Raw genomic sequence first — 18697 nt, 5'->3', positions numbered from 1 at the left:
GAGCTATCATTAGATTGGACGAATAACAAGGGAAAACTTAGTCTGCTTCCTGTGCTGCATTTCCTTATTGGTATGATAGGCTAAATTGCACCTTGATTACTTGCTCCTTGTTCTCATAATTCTTGCATTCTTGATTATACAAGGCCTCAGAGTGATAAATATATAGAAATCAACTGTCAGACTTAATTAATATTTTAAATTTTTTCCTGAAAAAGTACCTTTGATACTCCTGTTCCGGTCCCTCCTGCACAGGGTAGACATCTATTGAGTCACTGTGTCATATCTTTAATATCAGTCATCATTTTAAAAAGAAAACAACTGCTGTTTTTGTATGGGTCAGGGCAACAGTTCTAGTGCTGTGACCTGGTTCTTATTTGGGTAATTGCATTCTGTTCTATTTGAAATCTTTTTAACATTCTAGTGAAATGGAACATTCTTCATATCATCTCAGAACAACTGCTAATGCTTCGGAACATTTAGTGGCTGAGGCTTATACCATAGACAGAAACCTTTTCTGAGGAGAGAAATCCTGCATTGGTAACAGACAGCATGATGAATATATCATTCTACAAGAGGCACCTAAATATGTCAGGATCATTTTCTGGTTTAAGATTGAATTCGCATTTATGATTTGCTTACTCAAAAACTGCTTTTGCTTTGATTTCATAATGATGCCTAAAATACAGAACTGTGGCTCCAATTCAGATTTCCTTTAGGATCAGACATGGTTGTTTTTGTCATATTAATTTTCCCTATTTCTTTTTAAAAGGATGAATATAACAAGGCACATGAAAAAACAAAGTATTTTGTAAACATCATGCATTAACCTGCAACATTCATTTTCTAGAATACAGATAATTTCTGATAACTGTCATGCCAAATGCATCAGTCTCTCATATGCCTTTTTTTTCCATGTCTTGTGATAGAGGACCTTCACCCAAATACACTGTCGGTCATTTTTCATCATTTGAAAATCAGGACTAAACACTGTGTTTTGAAAGACTGGAGAAAAAGGATTGAACTGAGAAAGCAACACACTAAAGAGATTGAACAAATACAACTCATGGCAGAATGTTCATGTGGTAAAAGCTAGAGGTAAAAACCAAAGGAAAAGATGCCATTTACTGATTTTTAAAATGTACAAATAAAATAATAGATATGAAGTCAAATAAGAAAAACTGGAGTTATGGTTTTAACCTTAAATATTCCGTGTTTTGCTGGTAGATTTTAACAAACCATTTCATGTATATCACTTATATATTCTGGTTTTGGACCAAAGAGGAAAATTTTCTCTTAGCACTGAGTGGAATGATACAGTTTGGACATCATTGGGTAGGGTCAGGATATTAAGAATATTCCTTAAATCCATAGTAATAATTTGGGGTAGCTTTATTGCATTAATATAATTTACATTAAATTGTATATAAACATTTATAATAGACACGTTTGTATAATACATAATTTATAAAACTATATAAAATTCAAGAACATTTTTATATTTATATAGTTTATTCTCCTCCACTTTTTTTTCTGGTGACTTCTAATAGCTCAGAGCAAATGTCTTATTAATTTATTGATTTTATTCTATTAAAAACTGAATTTACACACTATTTCAGCCCGGACTTCTATCTAATCTCTCTGTTCAGATTTTTAGGCTAACGTTAGCAGATTTGTGGCAATCTACTTGTCAGAAATATTGCAGAAGTCTAGAGGTTCTGGTTCAGCATGAGATTTGTTGGGAATAAAACATGCAAAAGAATAAGATGAACAGATTATGATAGAATAAAGCCAGACAGGCTTCTGTGTCTGCAGCAGAAACTCCCACGAGTACCCAAAATGTAACCGTGGCATTCGTGCTACCTCCATGTCCTTCCATCCTATGCATCACCTCCTTCATCCCTCCTGCCACCAGCTGCCACCACTCTGGTAACCTTGTTCCTATCTCACTGATCTACTTTTCCATGAGCAGTGATTGTAATTTTTTTTTATTTCATGGCAAAGAGCCCCACAGTTAGCAGCACGTTATGCAATTTTTTTTGGTTTTAGATTTCCCTGTGTGTGCACTGGCCCTCCAAAGTGAAAACGTAGCTATCATTTTTTAGCCAAAGTATAGCAGAAGTCAAGAGAAAATCATACCCTACAAAATCCCTGCAAGATGTGTTATGGTCAGAATTTCTAAGGCAGTTTATTTTGACATTAATTTAGAGGAGAGTGATTAACAGCTGTAGCAGGCCTCTGTCTTCCTCTGGAGTTGTATTAAGTGAACATCTCCCTGACCATGTATCTTTATTCCTAGACAAACTGCACTACGATCTTAACATTTATCTTTTGTTTAGATGACTTTAACTCAGTATCATTTCTGTGAGAGGTTCAAAAGACACCTTTTTTCTGTTAAATTCTTAACATAGAACTAGGGCCTCTGATCAGTAACAGACATCTCTAGAGATGAACACAGCACCAGCTATTACCGTCAGTAATAACAGAACTGACAAGACTATCTGACAAAGGAATAGTTTGGCCAGAGCTTGTAAAAATCAGCATGAGAAAGTCTGTGCCCTTTATTGAAATGAATAAATTTGCTTCTTTGGAGTTAGTATAAAGCACAGGGAACCATGTCTGTCTTGTCTTTCCATGTCTAGTTAAGGGACTCATCTGCAAATTGTTATTTTGGGTGAACATGAAAATAAGTTGTGTAATTTGAAGGTTTTACTCTGCAGCAAATCAGCCCAGGATTTATTCCAGTTTAGTTTAGACAACCTTCACACCTTATAAAAGATCCCATTTAATTAAAGTGGTGACATCTTGTTTTTCATATTCTAGACAAGTTTCTCTATTGATTTAATTTCTAAATGGCATGTAGTAATGTTAAATTTCAGTGATGAGATTTAATTTTCTCTGATTCATTTAAGAAATGGAGCAGTCATGATCCTGCAGGGGTATATCTTCCCTTCACTTCTTGCTGTTAAACATTCCACATCCAAATCAGTGACTAGCAGGCTTGTGACTTAAATCTAGCTCTTTTTTTATTCAATAATGAGTAATAAAATAAAATCTGATGAGGTTTAAGTACAATGTTTGCATGACAAATCTCCATTTGTGGGTTTATTGACTATACTTTTCTGCTCTCGATTCAGTCATGCTTCCTTTCCCAAGAATTCGGAACAAGTTATCCTTTTTCAGTCAGTCAGATGTGAAGTACTGGTTTTCTCTGACACTTTGTCAGCAGTTTACTATTTAGACAAGTATCCAGACTCAAAAAATGTGACAGTCCTTTAGGCTTTCTAGGAAACAATGACCTGGCATTTATTACCCTTCCGTAACACACTTTAAGGGAACTTTTGAACTGGGAGAATTAAAGAATATTGGCCTCTTGACAGTTTTTAAGCTAGTCCCTGGATCTCATTTAGCTGTGCTGATTGATAGCATTCAAGTATCTGATGCAAAATTCAGAGCCTAATATTCCATTTCTTTAATGCCTGGCTGACTCACAAACTGTTGGCAATACTTTGACTAGATTCTACTATTATACAGCTTCTGGATAGAACTGAACCTTTCAAAATATGAAGGACTTCTGCCTCAGCCTTTGCTTAATTTTAACATCACAGGGCACCTTCCTTTGCATTTTAGCATTTCTACCCAGAATTGCCAAACACATCGACACCTTCACAGATAATCCTCATACATTGTATTCATTCTTTACCACACATTTTTCACAGAATAACAGAATGAGTCAAGTTGGAAGAGACCAAGTTGGAAGGGACCACAGTGGGTCATCTGGTCCAACCTCCCTGCTCAAGCAGGGCTATCCTTGAGCACGTGGCACATGATTGAGTCCAGATGATTATTGATTATATCCAGTGAGGGAGACTCCACAACCTCTCTGGTCAAACTCTTCTAGGGCTCAGTCACCTGCAGAGAACAGAAGTTCTTCCTTTTGTTCAGGTGGAACTTCTGTTCATCACTTTCTGCCTGTTGCCTCTTCTATTGCTTGGCACCACTGAAAAGAGCCTGATCCATCCTCTTGGCAGCTTCCCTTCAGATACTTGTATACATTGGTATACAAGTGTCTCTTCTTGAGGCTGAACAGGCCCAGCATCCTCAGCCTGTCCTTGTAAGGGAGATGCTCCAGACCACTCATCATCTTTTCCACTGTCCACGAGACCTGCTCTAGGAATTCCATGTACTGAGGAGCCCAGACCTGGACACAGCAGTCCAGATGTGCCTCACCAGGGCTGGGCAGAGGGGCAGGATCACCTCCCTTGACCTGCTGGCACTGCTCTTCCTAATGCACCCCAGGACACCACTGGCCTTCTTGGCCACCAGGAGGACTCTGCTGGCTCAAGGACAGCCTGGTGTCCACCAGCACCTTCAGGTCCTTCTCTGCAGAGCTGCTTTCCAGCAGATCACCCCCAGCCTGTGCTGGTGCCTGGGGTTATTCTTCTCCAGGTGCAGGACCCTGCATTTGCCTTTGTTCTCTGCAAATTATGGAAAAATACTACACCGCTATACCTTGCCTTTAACAAGTGGTTATGAAAAACTGGTAATTCAGAGCAGGTTGTGAATATTTTGAGGCTGAAGAACCAGCTTTGAAATTTCATGGGACAACCAAGATACTTGTAGACAATTAGACTGTAAATAGAAACAGAAAGAGAAGCTTGGGAATACAATAAGTCGATGGAAAATTTATCTCTGCTAAGATACCTTGAATTTACATAGGAAGGATGTCTCTTATGAAATTAAAGTTGGCATCAAAGGCTGCACCAATATAAAAGAAAATTATTCCTACTTCCACTTAGAATGTGACTCAACTTCAAGATCGCTTATATTTCATTCAGCTTTTGAACTCTTAGAAAGTGCCATAGTTATGCTCTATCCTCTTTTATCTCTGTCTTAAAAAGCATTCCCACTTAAATTTGGATCACCAAATTTACTTGTGTATTTCCTAAGGCCCTCTCCAGTTATTACCTTCTTTTCTATGATTACTTAGGACACACAATTCAATCAGAATATTAGTTTTAATACTTCTGAATATCTACTGACTATTTCTTTCTGAATTTCAGAGACGTTAACAGCTGTTTAATATCACTGGTTGCAACTTCCTACTCTTCAGCCAGCAAACAAGACTTGCTGCAACATCACGAATATTATACTGCTGGGAGTAGTACAAATGTAATCTCGTTCCACCCAGCAGCACTTGGTTCAATCATCTTTATGCAGCCACTTAAGATATTTATATAAAATATGTATTTAATATATACAGACAATATAATATCATATTTAATATAAATCAACCTTTATTTCTTTTCCCTGAGGCTGGACTGGAACAAAACGACTTTGAGGAAGATGGTGGGTTTTGGTAAAAGTCTCCCGGCTAGGCTTGGAGGGAAGTAGCATGTGGCCTTTGATACCTCAAAGTGATGCATTCATTGACAAAATATTTGAGAAAGTTTTTGAAGATGTCATCCAGCAAACAATGACATTCTCTGTGGGGCATAAAAGCAGAAAGCTTCTTTTCTCTTTTTTTTCCACTCCCCATGCTTCTGCTTATTTGTTCAGCTACAAGTGTGTTATATTCTGCATTTCAGTAAGCGTTAGCCAAAACATAAACAAAGAACAATAAATAAAATATATGACACCTGTAGCAGAAACAGCTACCACTTACATGACTGTAACTCAATACTCATCTGTTTCCTCCCTTTAGACAATTTATAAAGATAAAAGTGTCTCACAGTCCACTGCACCTCCCATATTGCTATTATCCCTGTGGGAACTTGAGCACCTGAGAGCAAAAAATTATGTAACATGCACTGTGATTAACTTCCCTCCCTCATCTTTTACAGCTCTATTGCTTACCTTCTTTGCCACATACCTCACTGTTTGACAATCCCTTTTGCACTTACAATATGTTTCAGTATACCCTTGCATTTAGTAAACCAATAGTTTTGATAGTTTTTAGTAAATCTGATGGTTTAGCTTAAGCTAACACCCAATAACAGATCAGAGAGACTATTTACAGTGTGGCATGCCCTTGCTTAGAGGAAATGAAAGTGTGCTTACGGTGTTGCTTCTGAAACTATGATTTTAAACAATGCAGTAGAACACATTGATACTGCATTTTAAGGATTTAGGACTCTATTCACCCCTCTTCATTTAGGCATTGACACTGCACTGCCGAAAAATCATGGCTCTCTGAGTGCTTCAGATGAAAGAAGTCCTTTATGTCTTTAATAAGACACAAAGTGTCTTGAGAGCTCCAGAGAAATGGTCCCTACAGACATCTATGACTCTTACCTGACTATAGAAGTCTAATCACCAGGTTCAGATGTGAACAGTTACCATCAAATCATGTTCCTGATGCTGAGTGCTTCCATGACTTAGCTGCTGCTCTAAAAACACGATCTCTGAGAAGTGCATATTTAATGTCTGCTGGCACCCTGATATAAGTGAAATTCAGCCTGCAAACTGGCGGCCTAAATTTTTACAGAATAGGGATGAAACCATGGAAAGACACGTCTCCAAAAACTGTAACATAACAAGAATGTGCTGTTATTTGCATGACAGTACTATGTTCTTATCACCTACACTACATGCTGAAATGTGGGGCTTTTCATGCAGTTACAGAGGTCTATTTTTTTAAAATAAAAATGTTACTTCTGTGATAGAAGCAAAAGCCTCTAAGTTTCTCCTTATGCAAGCTGCTTTGAAGTTGGATCATGAGCTCATAAGTTGTTTGAAGCAGTCTCTCCTCCTCTCTATTTATAAGAAGTGAATCACATTTCTGGTTGTACTATATCCTAAACAATGATAGTACAAAATTGTGAGCCACTGATTAACTGAAAAAAGGAACCCAGTATTTTTAACTTCTAAGTTCTGTTTTCCAACAGGCTGTGCAGAACAATGTTGAAAGAAAGGTCTTTATGGACTAAGACACTAACTCAATGTAATCAATCTGTCCTTTTCCAGATTTAAACACCAGCTCACTCACGGTTTATATGGAGAAATTTTGACATATAAATGGAACACTTTAGTGTGAGAAAATGAACTTAGATCTTTTTGACCTTCAGCCCATACTTCAAGATATTTTAAAGAAAAAGTCGTCATAGAAAAACTGTGATTTTGATACTTGTACTATTTTGGGAGGCTGTGTACTTGTCTTGTTTCTCACACACTGTCTTTTTAAGGCAAAACCATTTATAATATTTCAAGGGGTCTATCAAAATTTTTACTGCTTAGATGTGTACAGTTGAATGGCTGAATGGTCAAACAAGTGCTCAGGAACTACTTAAAAAATTAAGTACAAATATATATCATTACAATGGGAGTTCTCAGTACAATTCTATTGCTATTCTTGTTGACATTTTATAAAATAATTTTGCTGAAAAGCAAGACAGACGAGAAATTTTGTTCAGTGCAGCTTTTACTCATTGACAGCTCTTGAACAGCGCAAGAAAATAGACACAACTTATTCGAGCTCTCAGATACATTTTCCCATTCTGATGGAATTTTAAAAAATGCAAGAGTATCAATCAAACTCTCCAATGTTTTACTTTTGGGTTCAAAATAGGTCTACTCATAAGTACTTTCATACTGTTCGCTCTTTGAAAACTTTATATTCAGTAAAATATTACTGAATATTAAAAAGTGTCATTTTTAGGTCGGAATTGAAAACATTAGTTTCAATTTTAATGGCTTGCAAATGATAACCGGCTGCAAGTACACCATACAAAACCTGTTTTTCTTTAATGTTGATTGACATAACAAGAAAGTGAATAAATGAAGAACAGAAGAACATAAGAAATGACAACAGTAGAGTGCAAAGAAATGATAGGGCATACTTTGAAGTGTTCTTATCGAAAATCTTGTAGTACCATAGCAATATCAGGGAAAGCTTCCAAATGATGTGAGAAAATTGAAGAGCAAAACATACAAATGAATCACAGACACCTTGGGTTGGAAGTGACCTTAAAGACTATCTAGTTCCCAATCCCCTCTCGGGGGCAGGGACACCTTTCATTAGATCACATTGCTCAAAGCCCCACTATTGACCTTGAACATTTCCAGGGATGGGGCACTAGGATTAGGGACAGAATAATGCAAAGAAAATAGAAAAAGTTTCCAGTGAAAGTTCATAAAAATCATGTGAAGCCAATATAAATTAAAGTCCACTCACTTAGGTCCAATACATTTTTTAAAGAACCCCAAATATTTTCCTTAAGCAATGATAACTCAGCACAATCACTGTTACCATTAAAGATTGGAGTACATTTGTCAGATCATAAATATGAAATTAAGAAGCACAGCAGAAAACATGGACAATATTTAACTGGTAACATTTAGAAAAATAAGGTAAGTAGTAAATATTTATATTTCTGATAAATATGTAGGTGTAGGTTTACGTCTCCTAGTCCAGAAGCAGTAGGAAGGGGGGAAATCACTGTAAGGAAACATGTCTTTAAAGCACATTTTTGTAAAGATGCAGGCCATGAATGCTGTGTGCATATGTGGAAGTGGAAATGAGAAAGCAAGGCAGTGGCAACCAAAAGCATGACAACTGTCTGAACATGTAACATCAGAGGAAAACCAAAATAAGCATGAAGATGAACAGTACCAGAGATTAACTTCTCTCTCCTCTGAGAAAAGGCAGGTTTGGGAGAAGGGAGAAATTTTGTAGCATGAAAAACAGAAACTCATTAATCAGTGAAGCACTTCAAATTATTTTCATGTCATGTCATTACAGAACTGGATAGCACCTCTTAAATAATTCTTTAAACATTGGTTCTAGTGATAGGTTTTGTGAAAACACCTTCAACTCCTGATACTTGCTGGCAAAGCAGTTCTTTCCCAAGCAACATCTACAGAGTGAAACACTGCAGTTCAAGAAATATTCCTATACTCAACAAGTGTACTTGAAAGTGCATCATTCTGTTGAACCACCTAAATGTGTATAGAGGTACCCGCAGTAACATCTGAGTTTTAAAATGCTATTTATTATCACATTGCCACAATTCTTTTGAATAAAAAAAAAAAAAAATTATTCTACTTATTCTTAAAGGAATAAAAAAGCAGATATGATTTCATAAAACTGAAATAATTTCCAATAGCTATGTTTCTCTCCCTGAGAAGCTGTCCTTTTCAGTCTGAAGATGTTTGAAAAACAAAACAACAAAAGCAACTATTTTGTGGTGATCACAGCTTTTTTTGAAAGACAGCTGTTTTCTTCCAGAAAAACATATTACACCTACAGGGCATAACCAAGCATTTAACTGCACACTTTAATTATCAAAAAATATACTGATTCTTCTTAAAGTCAGGAAGACTACTCCTACACCAATTTATTCTCTATATCTTTCAAATGAAGTTTCTTTTCTGAGATTTCTATATAATGAAAGGTATACTAAAGGTTGTATTGGTTTTTTGGGTTTTTTTCGCCTCATATTAGTAGCTGTCTTATTGAGCTAAATGGGTTCTACCACAAAGCCAGCATTTTGCACAAAATGCTAGCAAGTAGCTGGTGACAGTTTCTTGGTCAGAACTAACCTGGGCTGAATTGCAACCTGCTATATGTAGGCTGGCTAGCCAGTTCTTTTTAAATGTCCTCTCATTTCCCTGACAAAGTAACTAAAATTTAGAAGCAATGAATGCTCCACTTTCCAAATCTTTTGCAGAAAAAACGTTGTGCTTCTTGGTGTAAAGGATGCTTTGACGTCCCCCAATGTAATGTAAAAATCTTTACAATACCTTAGTTTCCTTGCTACTGGAAAATTGATTTTGTATCAGAAGGGGGTTTGGAACGCAGCTTAATCACGAAAAGCTACACTGAACGTCTGAGGGGGACAGTGAAAAACTGAAAGGGAGCCGTCACTACAAATAAAAGCTTGCCTTTATCTCTGCTCTCCAAAGCAGCGACCTAACCAGAGGCTCGTGCCCTCTGCTCAGTGCAGGGCTGCACTTCCTGGGATGGTGAAGCGAGAGGACGGAGCACCGGCACAAGAGGTGGCGGAAAGGGATGAGAAGACAGGGAGATGATCAGGAGAAGCCAAAAAGCGCTGACCTAAGGCACAGGGCGCCGGATGCGATGGGAAAGAGGTGCGGGCACGACGAGCGATGGGAGGGGGACAGGCGGAGCGGAGGAGGAGCCGATGGAAGTGACACTGGAGGAGCAGCGGTTCCCAGAGCCAGCGCGGAGCGGTGGGACCGGGAGGCGGGAGCCCGGGCCCCGCAGCGCAGACCCTCGGTAAGGGAAGAGGGGCGGGGAGAGAGGGACGGGCGAGGGGCGTGGAGCCCGCGGCCAGCCCGCCCGGGCGGTGGGAAGCAGTCGGGGGACGGGCGGAGCGCGGAGTCAGCCTGTCCGCCGCCGCCGGAGCCTGCCAGGTACCCCGCTTTCCCGCACGCCTCCCACACACTCTCCCATCGTTTCTCCCCTCTAGACTGCACCGCCCCCGGCTCCTAGCCACCCCCGTCCCGGCGGCGGGGGCCCGGGCAGAGCCGTCTCCCCGAGAGCAGCACCATGTGAGCAGGACCCGCGCTACCGCCGCAGCGGGCACGTCCAGGATGTAAAGAGCCGTGGGGCTGCTCGCACCCCGGCATTGCCCGGCTGCCCGCGCTCTGTCGCTGCCGGAGACTCGCCGGCGTCCATCGCTGCCCCGGGCCAGCATGACCGAGGTGAAAGCCAAGGAGCCCAGAGCGCCTCCGCCTGCCACAGACGGGGCGGTCCTGCTGCAGGGTCAGCCCGGCCGAGATCCCTTCCGCGAGGAAGCTGAGTCCATCGACATCTCCCTGGACCGGCTGCTTTACCCCAAGAGCAGCGACGAGGAGGAGGGCGAAGAGGAGGAGGAGGGCGAAGAGGAGGAGGAGGAGGAGGAGGAGGAAGAGGAGGAGGAGGAAGAAGAGCCGCAGCAGCAGCATCTGAGGCAGGAGTACGCCCGGGACTCCCTCTCCTACCAGCCAGGGAGCGGCTCCCTCTCGGTCAAGGACTCTCTGGACACCGTCCTGGACACCTTCCTGGCGCCCTCGGCTCATGCCAGTTCCACCGTGCCCGCGGCGCCCTGGTCCTTCTTCGAGGCGGAGGAGGCGCCCGACGGTGCGATGAGCAGCGGCCCCTCGCAGAAGGCGGTGGAAGCCGCCCCGGGGCCGCCGGGCCCCCCGCAGCCCCCGCCGCGGCCCGCCCCGCTCTGGCCGCCCGGCGACGCCCTGGTCCCCGCAACTAAGGTGCGGCCGGCGGGGCCGGGGGCCGGCGCGGAGAGTCCCGCCGCGGCGCCCAAGGGCGATGCCCCGGGAGCCGGGTCGCTGCCCGGCGGGTCCCGGGCGGGGGACTCGGGGCAGGAATACCTGCACGTGCCTCTGCTGCCGCTCAACTCGGCCTTCCTGGCCTCTCGCACGCGGCAGCTGCTGGACGGGGCGGAGTACGAGGGCGGCGCGGTGCCGCGCTGCTCGCCCCCCGCGCCCGACCTGCCGGCCTACGGCTTCCCGCCGCCCGACGCCAAGGACGGGCCCTTCGCCTACGGCGACGTCCAGCCCGTAATGAAGATCAAGGAGGAGGGTCTCGGCCTCGCCGCCCGCTACCCGGGCGGCAGGGCCACCCCGGCGGCGGGCTGCCACGACTACCCGCAGGCTCCGCGGGCCGGGCAGGAGCCCTCGCTGGAGTGCGTCCTCTACAAGGCGGAGCCCACCCTGCTGGCCAGCGCCTACGGGCCGGCCGCGCCGCCCGACAGCCTGCCCTCCACCTCGGCCGCGCCGCCGGGGCTCTACCCGGCCCTGGGGCTGAACGGGCACCAGCCGCTGGGCTTCCCGGCCGCCGTGCTCAAGGAGGGCCTGCCCCAGCTCTGCCCGCCCTACCTCGGCTACGCGCGGTAAGGCGGGGGCGGCGGGGCGCTCGCTGAGGGACGGGGCCCGCGGGTCGCGCTGCGCGGAGGGAGAGCTCCGCGCCTCCTCCTCCTCATCCTCCTCCTCCGGCGTGCCGCGCGGTGGGCGCCTCGGGGGGATATTAGGGGGATGCTGAGGAAAGCACGGGCGAAGTTTGGGTTTGCCTTTTTAGGCTTTTAGTGCAGCCCCGTTAGCATTCCCTGCCGCGGTGTCGCGGCTCCGCAGGTGGCACCTGGCGGCTTTGGGCACGGTGACGCTCCAGGGATGTTGGTTGGTTTCCACAGCGGGACTTCGGTGCCACCCGATGTCCGAGCCAGTGCCCGGCCCCGGGGAGAGGGTGCAGATTTTCTAGCTTGCCCTCACTTCCATCAGTACCTAAGTATTTCCCAAAATAGTGTTCCCGATTTGTAAAACAAACAAACCGAAAACAAAACTAAACAAAAAAACCCTGACAAAAAGCAATTGATTTCACACGAAAACTGAAACACTTGTATATTGATTTGCTGGAATGAAACGGGGCGCTATCATGTAGAGATGTGCATTACCTAGAAATAGATGCAACAAAAGTTGCATGCAATATTAGAGTTTCAATGGAAATCCTTTTTTTTAGTAAATGCAGTGGTTACCTAGATTAGTCTGCCTTTTCTTGAAGGCGAATTGGAAATATCCTTGATATCCCCATCAGACTTAGTTACTGCTAAGAACGCTGCAGCTGAATGGGGGGTGAAAAAGTGATTATTAAAGATTTTTCCAGCTGAAATGAAATGTCATATTTCCCATATGAAAGAAGCCTTTGAAATTCAATTGACGTCTATCTGATTCTGTCTCTGTACAGGAAAAAAAAAATCATCACTATGACTCCACTCACAAGACTTGTTGAGCTAAGGAAGATGAACATTTTAGCAGAGTGTCTAGATGGTACCTTTTTTCCTAAATGGCTTAAAATATAACTTTATAATTTTATGCTTTTTTTTTGCAATGCTTTCCTGTATTACCACAGTAGAGACAAACCATTAAGGAGAGAGGCAATCATACTTTTTTCGTGTTCTTTCGTGTCCTTCTGTATCTTGATTACAATTTTTAAAATGAAGTTTTTAATATAAAACTCATGAATACAGGTAAGTAGTTAACTGTGCAAAGCTGGATCTTTCATTTCTTTTAATTCTTTTTCTTCTCAAGGCCAGATACAGAAACCAGCCAAAATTCTCAGTTCAGTTTCGAATCACTACCCCAGAAGATTTGTCTCATCTGCGGTGATGAGGCTTCAGGTTGCCACTATGGAGTACTTACCTGTGGAAGTTGTAAAGTCTTCTTTAAAAGGGCAATGGAAGGTACTATATGATGCCATTGTTCTTAATTGAAATATAACTTCTACACACTAGGGCATGCTGTTTATTTATTGCTCATTTTTATGAATATTATCACTGTAGTGAATTTTTTTTTGTTTTATCAACTCTGTTTACTCTGTTTACATATTACAGTGGATATTAACAAAGTTCTTCCTTAACTGATTTTTCTAGTATTATTTGTTTTACTTTACTTTTATGCTATTTATTATTTACTGTTTATCAGTTAATCTTTCCAGGTAGGAAGACTTAAGTAAAAATTTTGTGCATTACACAACTTATTTTAAAAAGTATAAATTATGTTCAGAGGAAAATATTGTGGTTATGAACTAATGATAGGCAGATAAGAACTTATTTTGTCTTTGTTCTCTTTTCGAAGTAATGAAACTTTTTTTTCTAGTTGCTGAGTTTTGGCTTCCTGGAACTTATGGAAATATTTTAAATTTCACTGAACTATTTCAAATCATAATGACAATAAATGTGTTTGATTTGTTCCAAGCAGTCATTAAATTGCAAAGTCAAGCTGCAAGTTTAATGAAGCAGCAGCAATACCTATGTTTATTTTTAAATTTTGGATTATATTATATGCCTTGTCCACTGAGATTTTGAAGAATACAAGAGCAGACTGTTTTATATCAACAGATAAAGCAGTAAAACAAATCCTTCTACGTTTTAGGCTTTGTCTCCTGTTTTGATTTTTATCTCATCCTGCCGAAACTAGGATATTCAAATTTCTCTTACATGTATTTAACAAAACCACTGTTCAAATGGATAGGATTCCTTAAAATAAAACCTGCATCCTGTATTTTCTTGTTGTGATACTTAGTTTTTTCCGCTTTATAGAGTTTATCTCTCTCCAAATGAAAAGGGGAATATTGGACAAGTAAAAGCTTATTAGCATAATAATATAATTAGATTTTTTGTTTCACTGTGCTGTTACTTTCTACTTTAAGCATATGCTCATGTTCTTCCTTTAACATTAATTATTTGCAAAGTGGTCTTGGTGGTCTAAGAGAACTTTTGAGCCAGTACCACATTTTCTCTAATGCATTCAATGAGTTTCATGAGAAAACTACTAGCAATATTTGTGTTAGGCCGCAAAGCTCTTAAGTCACTTGCAGGAATACATTTAAGTTTCACTGACTCTGCTAGTTGGTTTCTTAGTTTGGCTTTACATTTTTTTGCTATGTTTTGCTAAATCAGACAATTTTTTTTTTAAGTCAGGGAGCTGAAATTCTAATACTAAGTGTAGTGTAATTTGTGAGTACTGTATTTTAAAATAAATTTTATTTTTGCTTTTTACCTATATAATAATGTTGTAATATTTTCTTTGAGTTTCATTCTGTCAATTTTAGATTTAATTTCTTTTTTATTTTAGTACCCAGTTCTGTTTGCAGTAGATAAATCTGCTCAAAAACATATTATATTACTGTTCAGCAGAAATATTTAATTGAAAAATGTTAAGAAGGAATATAACTTGATACAAGGAATATCTTAAAGTCATTTTCATAGGCTATTCAAAGTCTATATTTGCAAAGTCTCACCAGGTTAAGAATACAGACTTATTTAGAGACAAATGAGAGGTCAATGCAGTTACAAAGACAAAAGTTGTAGGTTTTACATAGCAAGTTCATAATTTTAATTTTTAAAAGAATCCACAGACTGAGAGTCTGTTGAGGAAGTGCGTTTGGCTTTTCTAGTAAGGATTTTCAAAGAATGTTCAAGAAGGTACATCAGAAACCTGACTGTAATCAGAAAAGATACAGGTTATTGAATCTGATGGGAAGCAATGTCAGGCAATGAGCAGTGTGGGCATCGGCAAACTGAACAAATACAGTTGTACCTGTTTTTGTGTAGAAAGTGCAAGACTACAGGGGGTTCCTTAGAGATGGACTGATGGGCTTCTTATTTTCATTGCAGTATACTATATAATTATCAGCACTGAAATAATCCCATTTATTGATAGTTAATTGATTTTATATGGACTTTAATTACTTTTTAAAATTTTCATATCAGAAATAATGGCAAGACATTGCTCCTCTGTAAGAAGAAACAGAGTGTTTGTATTTTAAATGCAATAGAAAATAGTGTTTAAAATTCTGACTGATAATCATATAAATTTGAGACATATTTCTTCCATTAAATGACCCCCTTGCCCATCATTTCTCTGAGTGTAAAGGAATTCTTTACTTTTTAAAATTTTTAGTGCTACTACAGACATGTGGGTTTTAAATAATAATTTATGCAAATAAGATGTTACATTTTGTGAGTAAAAATTCCTGGTCAAAACTCTACTTTTCATATAATTTCCCTACACTACTGATCTTTATGAGAAATTAAAACCTGATTTGAAATAGCTGGCTTTTGCTATTTCATGGATTTTCTCTATCTTGAGATTTTTTTGTATGTTACAAGGGCTTGTGCATAGAAAAAAGTACTTAATATAGTAGCATTATATTTGTTGGAAAATGTCTATTTTCTATTTTAATTATTTCTGTAATCTGAGATTCATTTATTGTTTGAAATCAAATAGCCTATGTATTTTTTGTAATTTTTTTTCACTGAAATTTTTCTATTCATACACCATATATTTTACCTCCCCAGGTGTGAGGACAATACTTTATTGGTTAAACACTTCCATTTAAATAAAATGGACTCCTATGTTATCCAGAAAATTCTTTTGTTTGCCATATCCAATCTTTTTGAAGTAAAAACAGAGATTATTTAAAATACTCAGACTGAACAATCATTTAAAACTGTATATACTGATTATGATTTAATCATACATTTGAATGTAACTACTACATACCCATACACCTTAACAAGTGGTCTGAGTTGTGTGAGGATCACAAAGATTGCTTAAGATTGTTTCTTGGCACTGAATTCTAAAATATGTATGACTTTGTAGATACTTTCTGTCTTTTGGGTTTTTGGTTCTCCATATGTGGCTGTATCTATATATGTGAAGAAAAGATTGCTGTTAATACAATAAACATATTTTTCTCTTGGCACCATCTTGAAGTAAGTTAAACAAAAATGCAAACCCTTTCTTTGGGAACTTGTAGTATTTCAGATGATATGTTAAAAATTTAGTACTGCAAGTGAGGAGGAGAAAAGGGACAACGATACTGACTTGTTTTTTCCTAGGCAATATTTATTTGCATTTAGCAGTTTTCTGTTGAACCCTTACAAATAACTAGTAGTCTGTAGATTCACTTAATGTGCAAAGAAATGACAAGGCTTTTTAAAAATACTTTAAATATCTCCTTGGAGCATGAGGAAAACAATGAAAGTTACTGCTATTTATATTCAGTAAAGAAATTTGAAAAGACAAAATTGAATTCACTGTGCTGATGGGGTAGTGCTGTTCCTGCAAGTGAGATGAGAGTGATGAGCATTTTGGAGATAGAAATAAAAAAAAAAATCAAAAATAATATTCAAAATGCTTAGATATGTGGAATTAATATGTAGAATTACTGTATTTGCAAAGTAATTTGCTGTTAATGATCAGGCATTATTTAAGTGCCACCAATGTATCTCATGCATGATAACAAAACATAGAAGAGAATATTTCTAACAGGCATGCAGAGAATGACGATAAATGAACTTTTACTTTTTTGGGACTAAGTTGCCAAACAGTCATTAGTGATGTCTTATAAAGATTCCTTCATGTAAAACCATGCAAGGCAGCTATGATCAAAATGCTTGTGGAACACTGCTGTGAAATGTCTGTCCCTGAACAGGAACCCAGTGTTCAGTTTTGGGATTCTGGAGTTACACTGTTGCTAACATGGGATTTCTTGGTAGCCTGCATTATTGTCTTGTTGAAAGTGTCTGTTTTTCAGTAGTTCTGCTAATGAAAATTTTAAATTACCTAGGTCCTGCAAAAAATTCAGTGCTGTTTTTCCTATAATAAAGCCTCATTTCTTTGTTTTCTATTTATATTTGCACTTTGTTTATATTATTTATATCTAAGGAAAAGTAGTTGCCCAAACCCAGATTCTGAGACCAACATGAATCATGATATTACAGCAGATGTCAGAAACTGTCTCTTGGTTTGTTTAAATACCTGGGGAATGTCTTGCAAACTTGACCAAATGATTGTGCAACTTATGTCTAGTTTTAATATGTGCTTTAAGGTCAGGGTGGCAACTCTGTTGCATGAATGGCATCAGGGAACAAGCTCAAGCGTGAGTAGCAGATAACATTTAACTGACCAAATGTCAACTTTTCTATTCTCTGAGGCTTGAATTCAGTAAACTGGCACAAAGTGGGATTCCCATGAGGGTTTTCACTGTCTGTATATAGAGAGGAGTAATTGATGATGAGCTACGCTTACACAGTAAGATGGTTGATCATGACTTCAACCAAACTTTCTGATAAAGGTTATCTGACCTTATCAGTGTTATGAGAAGCAGTTCTGTGATGGCAGTGTGATTCACTATGTACATAGTGCAATACTGTGCATAAGGAAACATGCTTGTCTAATCGGTTATGCTTTTGCATAGCTAAAGAATCTAAAATGGTACATCATGCCAAGTATTTAAAAAAATGCTAACTAGTAGAAAATCCTCTTTGAAAACAGAGAGAAATAATACTGTAGAGACCCTTTTATCCGTAAACTTGATGAAGCAGGTGTTAAAAGTTCCTTTTCCTCCTAACTCTAGAGGGTTTTCTAATTTTTAATCGAGCACGCCATTCTGTATCTTGGGATCAGAATTTGGTACAGCATGTACTGGAAACCTGATAATGAAATGTTCATGAAGTAGAAGACACACAAAGTATACAAGCATGGCAAGTTGAGAGATAAAAATGCTTTTCACTCGATATAACCTATTTGAAGTTCTTTTATTTTGCACATGGCCAAAATGTGTTAAAGTACAGTAAGCTAAGTATTTTTTCAAATTCAAATGTACATAATTGCTTTATTGAAGAGCCTAAAATACAGATGGAAAATGTCACTTTTATGAGTTCAAAAAATTTGCATCATGAAACAAAAAGAAAATCTGCATTGATACAAAATAATATATCTTTATCATACTTCTGACTTAAAAAGGATTTGTTATCCAGCAGTATAACAAACAGCAATTTGATGAATTGATTTTTATGAGGCACAACAGTGAAGTGAGCTGAGGTGTCATTTATTCTGGTGCTGTGGCTTTTGCACTAATGCTGGGCTTCCTGCTGCTCTGACTGTGACTTTACCACTGTTTTCCTAATAGACACGGCTTAGCACATAATCAGCTGCAGAAATGTCAGTTATTAACATTTTTAGTTTAACTTTTACATTGTATTTTAGAAACATTATCATATATCATCTTAAACTTGTTTTCAGGTGGATTAGAAGCTATTTCAGGTAGTGTAAGACTGCCTGCTTTAAAGAGCACCAGCTCTGCTCATTCTTGCTAATACCCTGTTTTAACTTCCCATGTGCACAGTGTGAGCAACCTGAACTTCTTACCTTAAGTTCATTTTATAGTGAAAGGAGA

The 18697-nt window shown here is 39.6% G+C and overlaps 1 protein-coding gene across 1 annotated transcript in view; it reads left to right on the top strand.

Moving 5' to 3' along the window:
• The first annotated feature begins 10638 nt into the window (after positions 1 to 10638).
• Positions 10639 to 18697, top strand: part of PGR (progesterone receptor) — a 37930-nt gene continuing 29871 nt past the window's right edge. The window contains exons 1-2 of the mRNA XM_014886597.2: positions 10639 to 11849; positions 13042 to 13193. Coding sequence (XP_014742083.1) covers positions 10654 to 11849; positions 13042 to 13193 — 1348 coding nt within the window. The 5' untranslated portion in view covers positions 10639 to 10653. The remainder of the gene's footprint in view (positions 11850 to 13041; positions 13194 to 18697) is intronic.

This window comes from Sturnus vulgaris, chromosome 2, assembly GCF_052056855.1.
Source record: "Sturnus vulgaris isolate bStuVul1 chromosome 2, bStuVul1.hap1, whole genome shotgun sequence".
Taxonomy (NCBI): Eukaryota; Metazoa; Chordata; class Aves; order Passeriformes; family Sturnidae; genus Sturnus; species Sturnus vulgaris.
Note: the sequence above shows the minus strand (reverse complement) of the source record. Positions and strands in the feature narration are given on the sequence as shown.